At 42.1% G+C, this 14,692-nt stretch overlaps 1 protein-coding gene across 1 annotated transcript in view; it reads right to left on the bottom strand.

The window, feature by feature from the left end:
- MYH9 (myosin heavy chain 9) overlaps window positions 1–14,692 on the bottom strand; it is a 69,348-nt gene that overhangs the window by 35,238 nt on the left and 19,418 nt on the right. The window contains exons 3-5 of the mRNA XM_083836736.1: window positions 13,426–13,582; window positions 3,100–3,127; window positions 2,227–2,320 (exon numbers count right to left, since the gene is read on the bottom strand). Coding sequence (XP_083692862.1) covers window positions 2,227–2,320; window positions 3,100–3,127; window positions 13,426–13,582 — 279 coding nt within the window. The remainder of the gene's footprint in view (window positions 1–2,226; window positions 2,321–3,099; window positions 3,128–13,425; window positions 13,583–14,692) is intronic.

Genomic DNA, 14,692 nt, shown 5'->3' with positions numbered 1-14,692 from the left:
TTCAATTCAGTAGGCTCCAAAAGCAACTTTAACGTGCTTAATATTCACACCATGCAGCTAAAAGCTATTAAGCTGAATATACTAATGCATTGGGATTAGTGGAAGCAGCCACTGCCTCCAAAACAAAAGCATTGGAAATAAAGCATATGCTTTATATAAATCAGATTTTGCTCAGATACTTGAAAAACAGGAGCTTACGCTCAAAACTTCTGTTAGAAGACAGTCAAGAAACCTTCCTGGCAAAAAAAGCTCCACTACTTCCTATACCGTCACTAACAAAGTTCCATGCTTAGTCTTGCTAATCAGTGCCAGCAGTGGGTTTTCTGTCTTGCAGCATAACGGCTTGACACTATTATATTCTATCCCAAAGAATAAATCTGCTGTGACCCCAGATCCTCAAAAAACATTAACGTATAATGCCTCATAATCTGGTTCCCTGCTTAAGGTTTGTAAAGAATTGTTGCACAGAGCACTCATTACCACGTAACATTTAAGGATCCAGATCTAAGTCCTCTCTGGTAAGGCCAGTGCTACTGTTTAACCACAAAAGTGAAGTAACACATGAGCTGCAGGACTTCTCAGAAGAACCTTTGAAAAATCAAACTAGAGCAAATCACCAGCAAGCCCAACTCAGGACTGTTTTGTTCTCCTATGCAGATCTTTGTCCTGCTTAGGTAGTAGAAATTTTGCGCAAGGATGCACAGTGGAAGAATACTTAGCTCAAGCCCATGATTCTATTTTCCACAGTTTAAAAAAAGAAAAAGAAAAAAGGAGAATGTTGCTAAATACAGCTACTGACAGACCATGGAAAAAGCCTTCATATGTCTCAAAGTTTGGCACGTAGAAAGGCTTTTTTTTGGTTGCATTCCAGAAGTTACTTATTAGAATGTGTGCACACAAACATAGTATGCCTGCGCGTAGGGATGCCTTCTTATTCATATACTCTACACACATAAAATATGCCTACACATTAAGCTACTACAGAAAAACTTTTATGTAGAGATACAGTGGATGCACTTGGCATCTGGCTTTTATTACATGGCTCACCAGTGAACACTTCCAATGTGTTCAGCACTGGCTAACAAGCTCACTGTCTTGAAACACCCCGTCTGGAGGGCAGCCTTCCTCACCGACCTCTCTCTGCAACCTACAGCCATATCTCACTGCTGGGAATAGAAAGCTAAACGCCAAGCTACATATATCTTACTAGGAACACCACACATGCTAGATATTCATGGTTCTAGGAAAGCCTGGTCCAGTCATATTGCCCTGGAGGAATACTTTTCCAGATAAACTGTTCGTGAAGTCCTGCAAGAAAAGTCTTAAAATGCAAACCAGTATTGAACGCAGAACACAAGTATTCATTATAGTACTTTAGTCTCCGATCGAACATCCTGATAAAAAGATTACTGTGCACCACACAAAAAAAAAAATTGTGAATTGTCTATGGGTTTGGTTTAGCTGCAGAAAGTGATATTGGTGTGGAGTGAAAAGCTGCTCAAAAAAAAAAAAATCACACAATGGGACAGAAAACGCATTCCTGGTGCAGAACGTGCAGTAAACGTGCAGCTCACCTACGAGGATACAACTGATGAATTCGGCAATAGTCCATCGGGGGAGAGGGAGGGGAAAAAAATATACGTGAGACATCTTCAAAGTCCTCCCACCATCACCACCACCCTCCTTTCATATGCTGCTACACCTGGCTCTTTTCCACCCGTTTCATGTTTTCCTACAATTTTCAAGTTCTCAGCTGAGGTTCACTGACTATCCCTGTGTTCTCCAATTTTGCATCAGTATCTATAATAGCCAGACCTAACGTATAAATGTGCAGAAAAAAAAGAGACAACTCCTCCAGGGAATGATCAGTTCTAAACTACCTGGACTGGTTATAGGCATTATGTCTGCATAAAAAGATCAGTATGGGTGACGCTTCTTTTATAGTGTCTCTTGCCCATGAATCCAAGAGGTTATGGATGAGGTTATTCCCCCTGTAGCTCGACTGAATTCAAAGGAGTTATGACTTTGAACAATGTTCCCTGACTCACAGTTTTTGACTAACTTTTATTATTTCCTAATAAACTGTCCTCCTCAGTCCCCTGATAGCTGTTACCATCCAGACTTTTATTGAGCAATATGGTTTTTACCAAGGACAGCCCATACATGTTTATCATCCACACAGTCAGCACAGCAATAAAGCATCGTTAAATTAAACCTAGGTCTTACCTGGTCCTTTTTAGACTTGTGTGAGGAAGCAACGTGAGCCAGGTACTGAATGACCTTCTTGGTGTTCTCTGTCTTACCAGCTCCTGATTCACCTCTGTAAAGAAAGTCTGCGATTCATTCACAAAAAAGACATAGGGGGACATGTTTCTATCTCTAATTCCCAAAGGGCTACAGAGCTCCTTAAATCCACTCTGGCTATCACGACACCTCTCAAAGCCAACAAAAACTGAGTGATACTACAGAGTGGTATCAATGTAGGCTGGGCTGCAGGATAGCCCTCTGCCAGTTTGCCAGTGGGTACGGGTTCTATATGAGGGCACAAAGGACGGAATGCAAACAAAAACTATGTTCTCTGGTCACTTGGACAGGAAAATTGCTAAGTGACAGAGGAATCACCCAAAGGCAACTGTAGAGCTAGGGGTGAAAGGAAACAAAATGAATCTTTCGAAAAGAAACCTCCTGACTGGGTGTCAACTGAATTTGTTGTGTCTAGATGAGAAACTGCTGTAACAAATAAGAGTATCTATTTGTTACTTATCAGCCTCATCAGTATGAATACTCTTAAACACAAGAGCTACATCAAATCTTAAGGAGTTCTCCAAGCCTTTTCCATTGATAAAGCCTTAATTCTTCAGGATTTTGGGCACAAAGGTTCTTTCAAAACCTCCTTCCTTCCTGCAGTTCCCATGAAAATTATTCTGTAGAAAGGATTAAATACATATTGGAAGACCTGTAGCGGGGCCTGCCTTAACTCCTCGTTATTACCTGATTTACTGAGCCCACCCCAGGCACTTATTATCAAGAGAGTCCTCCAACCAAGATTCTTAACACAAACCTTTACATCCACACAAGCTTGCAACTGTATATACTCACGTGCAAAGGATGGACTGATCCTCTCGGTCTAGAACAAAATTTAAAACAGTAGTCAGACTAAGACTTGAACAGCAAATTTCTATGACAGATGCATATCAACATCTAAGACATAAACAGGAACTAGTAAACTCAACAAGCACTGACAGAAATACGGCCAGGTAAACCGTTTTTGGGCGACCACCCTCCCACATCTGCCAAAGTTAAACTGCAATGGTGCTGTTAGATTTTCTTCATCAAAAAAGAACACAGGTTGCATCAGTTTTTCTACAAACATGCAATAACTCTCCCGGTGAATGTTTCTTTACCACAGATATATACCTGGATGTACATCTCCCAGTTATTCACCCCCCTCTCCCCTTCAATTATTCTGGACCCATACTGATGTTCAAAAGCAATCAGCAGAGCAGAGATAACAGAAGGGAGATAGAGGGCCGGTGGAAGCAGGACATGAACCATTAAAAATTCCAGAGTACCAAAAGCTCACATCAAACAGAGGCTTTCAGCCCAGAAGAAACACTGGAAGCTCAGTGAGAAATTGTTGTTACTTGTTTTATACAGGATGGGCTTGAAAGCTAGAACACTGAACAGCAGCCTAAGTGCTGTACAGCTGATACATTTGTGGCACCATCCCCTATAGTATTAACTGAGCAGCTGATAATAGTAGAAACTTTTTCTTTTTCATATTGACATGCCACAAAAAACAGGAATGGGGATGTGGTATTGAATGCTAAACAGTAGACATGCTAATTCCTGGGTTCATTTCCCAGCTGTGGATGATGAAATCTTTCCAGTCACAGAACTTCCTTCAACCAGCTTATCCACCACTATCTTCTCCAACATCTGTAACCTCCTTTCAGCTTTCACCTATGATTCTACTTTCTCATAAGCAGCCCCGACTAGTCTTTCCACCATGCCTTCATCCTACTGCTCCCCCAGCACTTTGTAAAAACGCTCCCCTACTTCTGCCTTGATTTCACTTTGCATCCACCCTTCCATCCTGCCTCCCCCTCTGACTGCCCCCAGTCTGCATCACATTCTCCTCGATGCCACCAGGAACCAGCTAGGAGCACCGGACAGATGCGAGAGAGCCTGTGCCTAGCACAGCTTTAATAGCTTCTTGTAGGAATCACAGGGGAGGTGAGACCTGTCCAGACACTGAACGCTTAGGAACTGCAAGTCATGCACATAGTCCTGCATCACACCAGAGCTATTGAGACACTCACAGAACAAACTAAGCCATCAAATTTATTTATTTTGCTTAAGAGCAGAGAACTATTAGATCATCCAGACTGAGAGCCTGAGTATCACAGCAGTTTGATTTCATCTCCTTATTGTTCTTTTTACACACTGAGCTCCAATTTTGTGTCAGACTCGAGTCTAATCTCTTAAAAGACAGCAAGCCTCAAACATTCACAAGGAGAAAGTATCGCTGAATTCCTCCAATAAATTATTGCCGCAACTGGTAGCTTTCATCAGTATGTTTATGAATGTGACTGTTTCCATATTTTAGCTACTGGTCCTTTCTCTTCCTTTCTCCAGTAGCTTAGAGAAAGGAAGTGCACTCAGTATTCTCCTCACTAGACACACATTTGGATGATATAATTGAGTTACCAAGCTCAAGACTTTTTGTGCAAGATAAAGAGACTGAACTCTAATTAGGGAAGGCTTTATAGTTTCAAGTACTTGGGCTCTACATGACTACTTTCCATAGCCTTTAACGCTGCCACCGCAAGTGAATTTAGCATGAATGCCATATTCGACAAGAAAAATCTATAAACTCAGTTTAATAGAGAGAAGCAATCCAGCTTTGGGACACATTTTCATGGAATACAGAAGGCAGGAGAAACTACCAAATTTGAGATTCGGTCTTTTCTTAAATTATTCTGCAGCTGCTAATGGAGACATTAGATTCATACACTACAAATAAGTAATTCCTGCTCTGAACTTCCTTTACTGGAAACTCATTATATGCAGATGAGCACAAAAGTTTAGAGGAAAATAATCTGCTTTACCACAGATAATACCTCTCTCAGAAAGAGCTGATCAGCCCTAAGACTGGAAGTAAGCAAGCAGAAGAAAATTGTCACTCAAATAGTTTGGGCCCAGCAAACAACTAAGCATCCAAAACCAGACTATGCGGCTTTGTTAGCACTGTACGTTCATTTTTTTTCAAGTGCTGAATTTTATTCATTGCCTTTAAGATACGTACCCCTTTTGCTGAAGGGCAGGTGAAGAGCAGATGTGAGCCAGCCCCAAAGGCCTCACCCATTCAAGGTTCCCAGCGGGTCAATGGCTCAGCAGGCACACGCCAGCCCTCTGTGTGACTGGGCACTTTGAGGGTGGATCGGGGAATAACTAGTGACTCATTTATGGATTGCCTAAGGAAATGTATTCTGCAGTAGTGCGACACCTGGTTGCAATTCTCTACCACAAAGCAGTTATGGTAAAAAGAAAAGATTATGCTTCTGAATAACATTTGACTTTCAAAAGCTTGACTATAAGCAGGCAGTCCATTTGTCCTAGAAAAGCTTGTCTTTGCATTCGGATACTACAGATGCTCTTCTAAGAAGCCTATTAGAGAGAGAGAAAAAAAAAAAAAAGAAGATGTCCCTAAGGATGGCACTCCTCACTCCTGGTAGCCAGCTTCGGTGTTGGAATGATGAGCTGGAGCTCCTCATGCAGGCAGTGGAGCCCTAAGTACCTACATACCACATGCTTCCCCCTTCCCTCTCCTCCAAGATAGGATCCTCATTCCAGCAAAATACACTGATAAGCAGGCAGGCAAACCAAGTGCTGAACAGAAAGAGAGATGTCCAATATCAGATAACCCTCAGAAGCTCTTTGGCACCGAGCACTCTGGATCACGACAGGTTCTGCTGTAGTTAGCTGAGAAGCTCTTGTAGAGCCTCACTGCAAAGGGAATAAGAGGCACCAGCTCTGTGGAGCTACCCAAGGAAGTCACAAAGGGATGAGCACAGGATCTTTCCACACCCCAACACACAGCGAGGTGTTGCAAGGCAGGAAGAGCCACAGACGGCGTTCAAAAGCCCTCTCACATTGGGCTTTCCTCCCCCAGAGCACTCGCCCGGTGGCCTGCTGCAGCTGCGTTAGTCACCTCCGCTGTAGGGCAGCCAGAAGGTACCTGCGAGTGCAGGCAAGCCACCGGCAGCGCGCAGACGCTGCCATAAAAGGCAACATTCCTGGTTGCAATCCGGGGGAAATTCTTTCCCAGGACGGCAAAGCAGCAGTCATTGGGATAGCTGGAATTCTTCTAATTGTGTACAGACAGACAACTGAATAATGTGTTGAGCAACAGGAAATTGGAGCCTACCAAAGGGCCAAAGAGCTAACAAACACAAAAGCATAACTTTTAGACACGCTTCCAATTAAGACCCGCCGTAAACGCCAATATTTATTCTCCATACAATACCGACTTGTGCCGTCATGAATCAGAATGCTATTGCCCAGACAAGAGGCCACCTCCAACTCCCCCCCCACCTTTTTTTTTTTTTTTCTTAGGGGATCATTCAACATGGGCGTACTGCACAGCTTCAGTCAGCACTTGCCTTTACTCCATTGTCGGTTGTGCAAGCAACCTACTCAGCAGAAGAGACTGTGCTGGGCACCATAAACTCAGCTGCTTGCAAGAACACAATCAAGGAACGCCTGATTAAAAGAAATCTGCATCTGCTTTTCCATCCTAAACAGAGTCACTTATTAAGAACAATCCAGAATAACAACTCATTAGTTAATTATAGCAACAGCTCTGTATTTCAGACCAGCTGGCAAGGAAAGCTTTTTATCTAGGGCTCCTCTTTAGCTCCCATCACCACAGTATTCAAGCGATCATAAGAAGCAGCAGCCTCAAGCACCCAAAAATTCAGGAAGTCTGACGTCCTTCAAATTTAAGCTATACAGCAGTATGGTACAATAAGTTCACTAGATTAATTTTACTGTATTTTTAAAAATATGATATCTAACTTATTATCGACTTCCTTCAGCCCTAAAATAAAAGACCTCATTTTAGACTGCTTCCAGGACTTCTTGGCACACATTAAAAATTAAAATTAAAAGCCAAAAGTTAAATTAATTAAAAGCCAAAATTTGTTTTGACAAGACAGACATCTCATGTATTGGAAGTCCTCAGCCAAAGACTCCAGTGCAAAATAATGTATCGGAGGGAATTCTGAACTGCTGTGGTGGAATATATTGGCATAAACGATAAACGAACAGAGCCCCAGACTCCTGAATTTTTTTGGATGTCTTGGGATGGGAGAAGGAAAAGGTTGCCAGGCTGGAACTGTGCAATGTGGGATGTTCTGTAACCGAGATGTGTAGCCTAAGAGGCCTTTATCAGCCACTTCCTCCGCCCGAGCGACTGGTTCCAGGCCTGCTCATGGCCATAAAAGGAGAAGTAATATAGCGCGCACGCTGCGCTGACATCATCTCCCCGGCGAAGAGGAAGCCTAGCTGAAAGGCAAAGGCTTGGCTTGCGATCCCCTGCCTATAGCTGACTCATTAAGGCTGAGAGCTTAACCATAGCGAGGTGGTACCACCCACCGCCTAACCGCCGCGCTCTGGCGCAGCGGAGGGGCCTGGCCCTCTGGGTTTCCGTTACTGCAGCGCGCCCCTGAGGGCCCGCGGCCCAGCTGAGGCATCTGCCTGCTGGCCGCCTCCGAGCTGACCTGAAGCGAGGAGGAGTCGAAATGTGTGCTCCAGCCATGCTGTAGCTTCAGTTCTCGCTCTCTTCAAGCTGCTCATTCTGACCTCAGCGCCGTCTAACAGCCAGCGTCCTTCCCTCAGGGCTCTGGGGCATGAGGAGCCGCAGGCACCTGACACCGCTGCGCTACCCGGAACAACCCCACCGGCATAAAATCAAATATATTCACAGCGGTGCTTTAACCTACATGCTGGTTTGAGTTCCTGACACTGGTTTGAGTGTCAAAAACGCTCCTGGGAAACACCAGAACAGAGCCCAAGAGCTTGCTTTTGCACTGTCATTTAAGGAATGCATTAGACAAGAGTTTCAAAATGCTAATAACCTATCATTAAGTACAAGGGGAAAAAAATCAAATGAAGGATAAGCATAGCATATGCAAGACAGCTCTCACAGAGTTGAACTTCTAGATATGAAAAAGGAAAAAGTCATTTGATTTGGCAGGACCACTGCAGTGCCAAGATTCAGCTTTGCTGTATGTGAAGTTTGAGGACAAGCACAAGGAAAAAAAGAGTTTCATTTCAAAAAATGAAATACATCCTACTGGGTCAAATGCAAATATTTATTTCCCCAAGCCATTTCTGGACTAAAGCCCATACCCCTTTCTGTAGCATTCCACAACTGAATCTGGAGATAGCAAAACAGGAAAACAAGTTAGGCTGTAATTTTCGGTTACACAAATGTTTATGAAGTTCTGACAGGAAAGAAAAACTGGTATACGGCCTGCAAAAGCTCAGGCTGCTCACGATACTAAAACAGCGTACAGCAGGGAAACCGACAGAAAGGGCTGAACTATTACATAAGTGACTGCCAGAAGGCTCCTGCTCTGGTTTACAGGAATGAAGCAAAAAGGGTGTGGTAACTACTAAAAAACAAGCGGGCAATGGACTCTTTTAGCTCCTTGTTCTATTGAAAACCACATTTCAAGACAGATTTTTTTAGAGTTGCATTTAGAAATCTCAAATGATTCAAAGCATGTAAAACATCTCAAGAAAATCAGAAACTACATGTGTTTTCTTGCAATTTGCACACAAGCACCATCAAATGAACATCCTCCATATTTAGTATCCAAATTTAATACTGCCCTTTGCATCAGAAATTTGGACAGATCTTGGAAAAAAAATAGCGAAACCACATGCTATTTTCCTTAGGTTTTAGTGGAAACAGAATTTGACCCTTATGTGCAACTTGAAAGAGACACATCCACGCCCCTACCTAATCTGAACAGCTCTCTCAATCGGGTATCCCTCAATTGGTAGGCATGCACAGAATATTGCAGAGAAAATAAAGACACATTTTGGGACAGTGTAAAACACAGTGCAGTATAGCAGACAAGTGCTAAGAAGCAACCTGAGAAAGCAGAACTGAGACCCAGAAGTTAGAACAGAAGTCTCTACTAGCTTGGAAACTTAAGAAACATGTAAATGGCTGAGAATTACAAATACTTCAAGATCATGTTCTGTAGGAGCAGATCTAAAGGATGGTTTCTTGTGAAAGTGACAACTGGGTCTGAGGTGCATCTGAAGACCTTCAAAAGCAAGCCATTCGTCTTAAAATAGCTAGCACTGTTTCCTCCCTGAATATAACAAGGCCAGTAAAGATCATGAAGGTGCTATACTTCAGATTTTTTTCTTTTAAACACCAAACCCATAGACTGCCTAAATTCTAAGTGAATACCAGCAAGTTGCTGGCCACATAGGCTCCTTTGCAAACTAATCCATCACAGTCAAGGAGGATTTAATCACTGCACAATGATTTTAAGAGTTTTATTCAGTGAACCATTAGGAGCTCTATACTGACATGTGGAAAAACTGGATGAGAAGTGAGATAGAGTGCATTCGCTAGCAACGTACAGTCTGTTTTCTCTCCTACATTTTAGTTGAGCAAGTTGAATAGTAGCTTAAAAAAATGGGCAGAGTACACATACAAGGGAAGAGCTCTGAAGAAAGCATTCCAGAACAACCATACTAATCCAAGCTATTACAAAGGAGTTTCAGGCACTGACAGTAAAATGGCCATCATGCTCCAGACACCAATGAAACTTCTAGCTTATTTCTAGCCTCAGTATTTGACATTAAAAATTCCTTGTGTGCGCTCTGAACAGACAAACAGGTGCTATTTGATAGCTTTAAAATGTTTTTCTTAATAGATCCTCTGGAGAACGCAAATTGAGGTAAAGAATTTACCCCTTCAATGTACATCTGCTGCTTTAGATTAATGATTTGTCTGCTCAAGACACCACTCCACTTACAGGCACTATGCTTCTTCAGTCATCAGTGCCAGAAAAGTAATTCTTCTGAAAGCAGTCAGACCTGAGGCTTCTGGCATCCAGGTTACCCAGGGAACAAAAACATTAAGACAAATGTGTGTGTGTTTTTTTTTTTCTCTGAAAGCAAAAATGTTTTTATTTTCTTCAGAATTCTGCTCTTGAAACACAAGAAGCATCTCCAAGTACCATTCAGCAAAATAACGTTTTTACCTCATTTCTGAATCTTAATGTCTTTGGTTGGAGGAAGAAGGAAAAAAGAATCAAAAAAATTACTTTTAACACATTCTCCATTATCTTATTGCTTCAAGGAAATGCTTCTGGTGAAGTTTAACAAAAACTATTTAACCTCTTAGGATACATGAATGCCACATGACACTTCTGCAAATGGAATAACTGTGGTAAACACAGAAAGAGGACCAAACTTTGTGCACCAGCAGAGATGCCTGAAAAGGGTTAAATAGTTTCTGGATTAGCAGAATTTGGAATAAAACTCTCATCTTCCTCTCCCTTCCCAATTCCTTTCCTGAAGAACCTCCCTTTGAACAGCCTGCTTATTAGAATACCATAAATTGACTGGGGGAAAAATGTAAAACAGTCCGTATCAATTAATGTGAAAAGCTTTTCCAGTCTGTCAGCTTAAGAGATAACTATACCCCGTGCCGGAAGAAGTCAGTCTCTAGCTTGCTATCCTCCTTCAGACCATGAAGGACTCCTTGTCTTTGGGGCTCTGAAAGTATTGTAGGGAAGGCATCCTAATCCTAAATGCCTCCGGCTCATGTGGAGCACTGGACCCTTTCATGTTCTGTTCTCTGTACAGATTCCTGCCATACCACTGGCTGCTGCATCAAGCCTCCCCCACTGCTAAGCAGAACTGAGAAAGTGGACTAGGAATGTTGCTTTCCATTGCCCTAGAGGCTAGCCAGGGCCGGAGACATTGCAACAACCTACTCACCTTCGCTCCCAGTAGCATACACCAGAATGCTGCTGTTTTCCTTTGAAATAAGGCAGCAAATAACCCTACAGTGATCTCCAGGCATTTTTGCTATCAAACACGTACATATGAACCAACACACACAAAATTCTACCAAACCTAATTAACTGGTCAAAGCAGGCTACTTCAAAAGATAAGTGGGAATGATTTTCATGTCCAACAAGCATTCCAACTAGACAGCAACAAGGTATCTCAAGCCAGGCAGAGAAGAGCTGAGACAAACCTCTAGATTGTCAGGACTGTTGAGAATATATCATGTAGCTAGAACTGTTCTGGAAAAGGTAAACACTCCAAAAGAGCTCATAGCAACTTTCCAGTGCTAGGAAAACAGTGGCAGGGCTGCCTGTCTTCAACTTTGTACAACAAAAAATTCAAGACTGGGATTTCTGAACTTAGGACACCACTCAAGGGGTGGTCTGATGGAGACACCTCTTTTGAAAAGGAGAGGAATTATCCATGTAGACCAACCACCAGCTCTGACCCATTATCAGACAAGTAGATGTCATCTGTTCCTTCTTGCAGAATTGTGGCTGTCCAGATATCCATTGCCACATCCTGATGGTGTATGGTAGGGATAAAGGACAAGATGCAAAACCGTGCAGTTCCAAATGGTTTAACTGTTGACTGTGGAAGGAGAAAGACTTATTTGGTCTCTTACAACACTGCCACAGAGCCCATTTCTGATGCTATGTAGAAAAGATCTTTTTAGGGAACAATAAATTTGGTAGGGTTTAGTCAATACCTCGTTTAAGGAAAATATATGTTGGTACTTCAGCTGACAAGGAGCAGGCAAGAGAGAAGGAAGTAATAAAGGAAGTGAAACACTGATAAGAGGTTTATAGACAATCGTGCTTCTCGGTCTTTGAAGGAAGTGAGGGCATACGTAGATCCAGGTTCAAGGGTCCCCACACACACACTCTGGATACAGCATTCCGTTCAGAGCAACACTTAAGTAGTATAGGAGTATTTTCTCAAAAGCTGTCATATCGTCCACAAGTTGCCATCAGTACCCTGCCACCGGTCCAACTGCAGCATGTCAGTATGGCTCTCCCCTCCACACCCAAGGCTTTTACCAACACAGCTTAATTTATCCATCACATTAGCTCTCCGGTGTGCTCTGATCCACATGGCACCACACCTTAGCAGCCTTCTTCAGCATTGCTCTCATGGTAAATTTGTTTAAAGCCATAACTCAGGCAAGTGGAAGAAGTTTTTCTCGCTCCCTTTCCACTCTGGATAATCATGTTGTTATAGTTTTCCTATGCTTGGAAGTGCAAGTGGTAGTGAGGGCAGCGAAAATGCAGAACCCTTTAGAACAGAGACTAATTAGAATTGTAAAGCATGTTTATTGTATCTGGCCTTTGTTCAACACCTGAGACTAATGACAAGACCTAGAGACACACACCTTAATCATCATTGCTATCTATCAGAAAATAAAGGAGTATCTAATTTATACGAACTATGCCAAATCAAACTGTCCTTTAAACGTTACAAAGCGTGCCTCTGCATATAACCTAGCTAAGTACAGGAAGAAAAGCACAGAATACCTCCACACCCGACCACCTTCCAAGTAACCCATACACAAGCACGTTCTCTGTGAAAGACCTCCTCACAGAAGGAGGGATATGCACAGGACCTTCAGAGCTCCATTTTTAAGTTCTCAAGTGACAAACAAGCAGCAGGTATTTTTGACTCTTTACTTCCCCATGGTATGCACAGCAGGGTGGCAGGGAAACAGGTCAATCTGCTTACTTTCTTTTATTCTATAAGAAGACAACGGATGTATTTAATATTGCCTGATAGGAAGTTTTATTTTTAACAGAACAAGAATGTAACCAAACAACTCGACAGTAAAACTATCACTGATCATCACATTTCAAAATGTATGGCATACTAAGCTCGTTTCTTCCAACCAAGCTGTATGACTGGGTTTTAATAATTTTGTTAAACAACTCCATCAACTCCAATACACATACTTGCCCATCTACAGCTATGATTCTGTAAGATCATCACTTAGAGTAGGAAAATTTACCACTTCAGTTCTCCTTGCCTACTTCTCTGAACCACATGCATTCACACCGTTCCGTCCTTTATGTCCAGTTTAGCTCTTGCTAAAGAATATCAGACCCTTCTTATATTCTGAAGCAAGGTTCTTCAATCCACTGGAACAGGAGAAAGCTATTAAATCACCTGAGCACAAGAGCCAGTACCAAGTAGGTGTCAGGCGCCTGTGAACAAGGAAGTAGCAATGCCTTTTGACAGCAGTGAGTGTTGTTCTCCTACAGTGTTTTGACTGCAACCTTGATTTGTTATTTCAACAAAAAAGCCATTACCTCAGTCAGCACTCACCTTGCATCATACTCCTGTAGGCTGTGTCTGTGATGGCATAGATATGAGGGGGCATCTCATGTCTCTTTTTGCCTTTGTACATCTCCACTATTTCTTCTGAGTATATGGGCAGGTTCTTGTAAGGATTGATTACCACGCAGAACAGGCCTGAGTAGGTCTGGGAAGAAAATGCCCCAAAAATAAAAACAGGAGTTAAAATTTTGTACACTCATGCCTTTTAACAGTGTATTACTTCCAAAAAAAAAAGATGCTTTTTAAGTGCTTCTAAGCGATATTAGAATCTCAGCAACACCTGAAGTTATATCGACTTGGATGGTACTCAACCTTTCCAAAGTACACAAAAAGCATCAACTGACACATTAGTCACACTGATAATCAAACTAGCCAACTCCCTAGCTAATTAACAGTCCACTAGGAGTGGCTTTTCTTCTTCTCAACCTTTTGATATTTAAGTGTCTATTTCATTACATATGATAGGCGTTCAGCTCCTAGAACCATGTATTTTGTTATGTTCTGCCTAATGTTTCTCTATCTACTGGATATATTTATCCAGTAATTGCTCAGTTACAACTTAATAAAACTTCACGACAACAAATCAGTTTTCTTACGTCCAGAAATGTTACAGATGATGCAGAGACACAGCAAGATATTACAGTAAAGACAATACAGAGATGCATATTCCCTTTCACACATGGCACTCATTAGCAGGATGTACAAGATCTTCTTGCCCGTGCTCAACAGTTTTCATATTAACTCATTGCTACTAAACACGGGAAAGAACAGATAACACAACCCCAAACACTTCCAATGGATGAATGTTACTGGTGGCATCAAACTACTTTGTGAGGTCTTAATGTATTCCTTGAATAGGAGCACAGTTTGCTTATTTTCAGTTATCTCCCTGCTCACTTACACTCGGTGTGCAGTAAATAGGCAGACGCTGCTCTAGCTGGGAAAGACTAGATGGGTCTCCTTTCTAGAGGGTAGAATTTTACATAGGTTTATTTGAAGAGAAGTTGTTCCTCCCTCCTACCCTTTTAATAAAAGCACCATTCCAATGTAGAGAATCAAGCCAAAATAATTCCTAGAGAAAAATAAGACCAGTGTATTCCTTGGAGCTTTTCAAGATCACTGGGCTAGGCTGGATTCAGAGTTGACTCTGCTGTGAATAGGAATATTTCCTAGATTCCTAGATGTTCTAAGATAGCATTCCAAGACTTGCTCTTGGGGTTTAGAGCTCCCTGATAATTTTAGAGGCAGCTGTTTG

Source organism: Anser anser, assembly GCF_964211835.1.
Source record: "Anser anser genome assembly, chromosome: 1".
Lineage (NCBI taxonomy): Eukaryota > Metazoa > Chordata > Aves > Anseriformes > Anatidae > Anser > Anser anser.
This window is presented reverse-complemented; position numbering and strand designations above follow the sequence as displayed.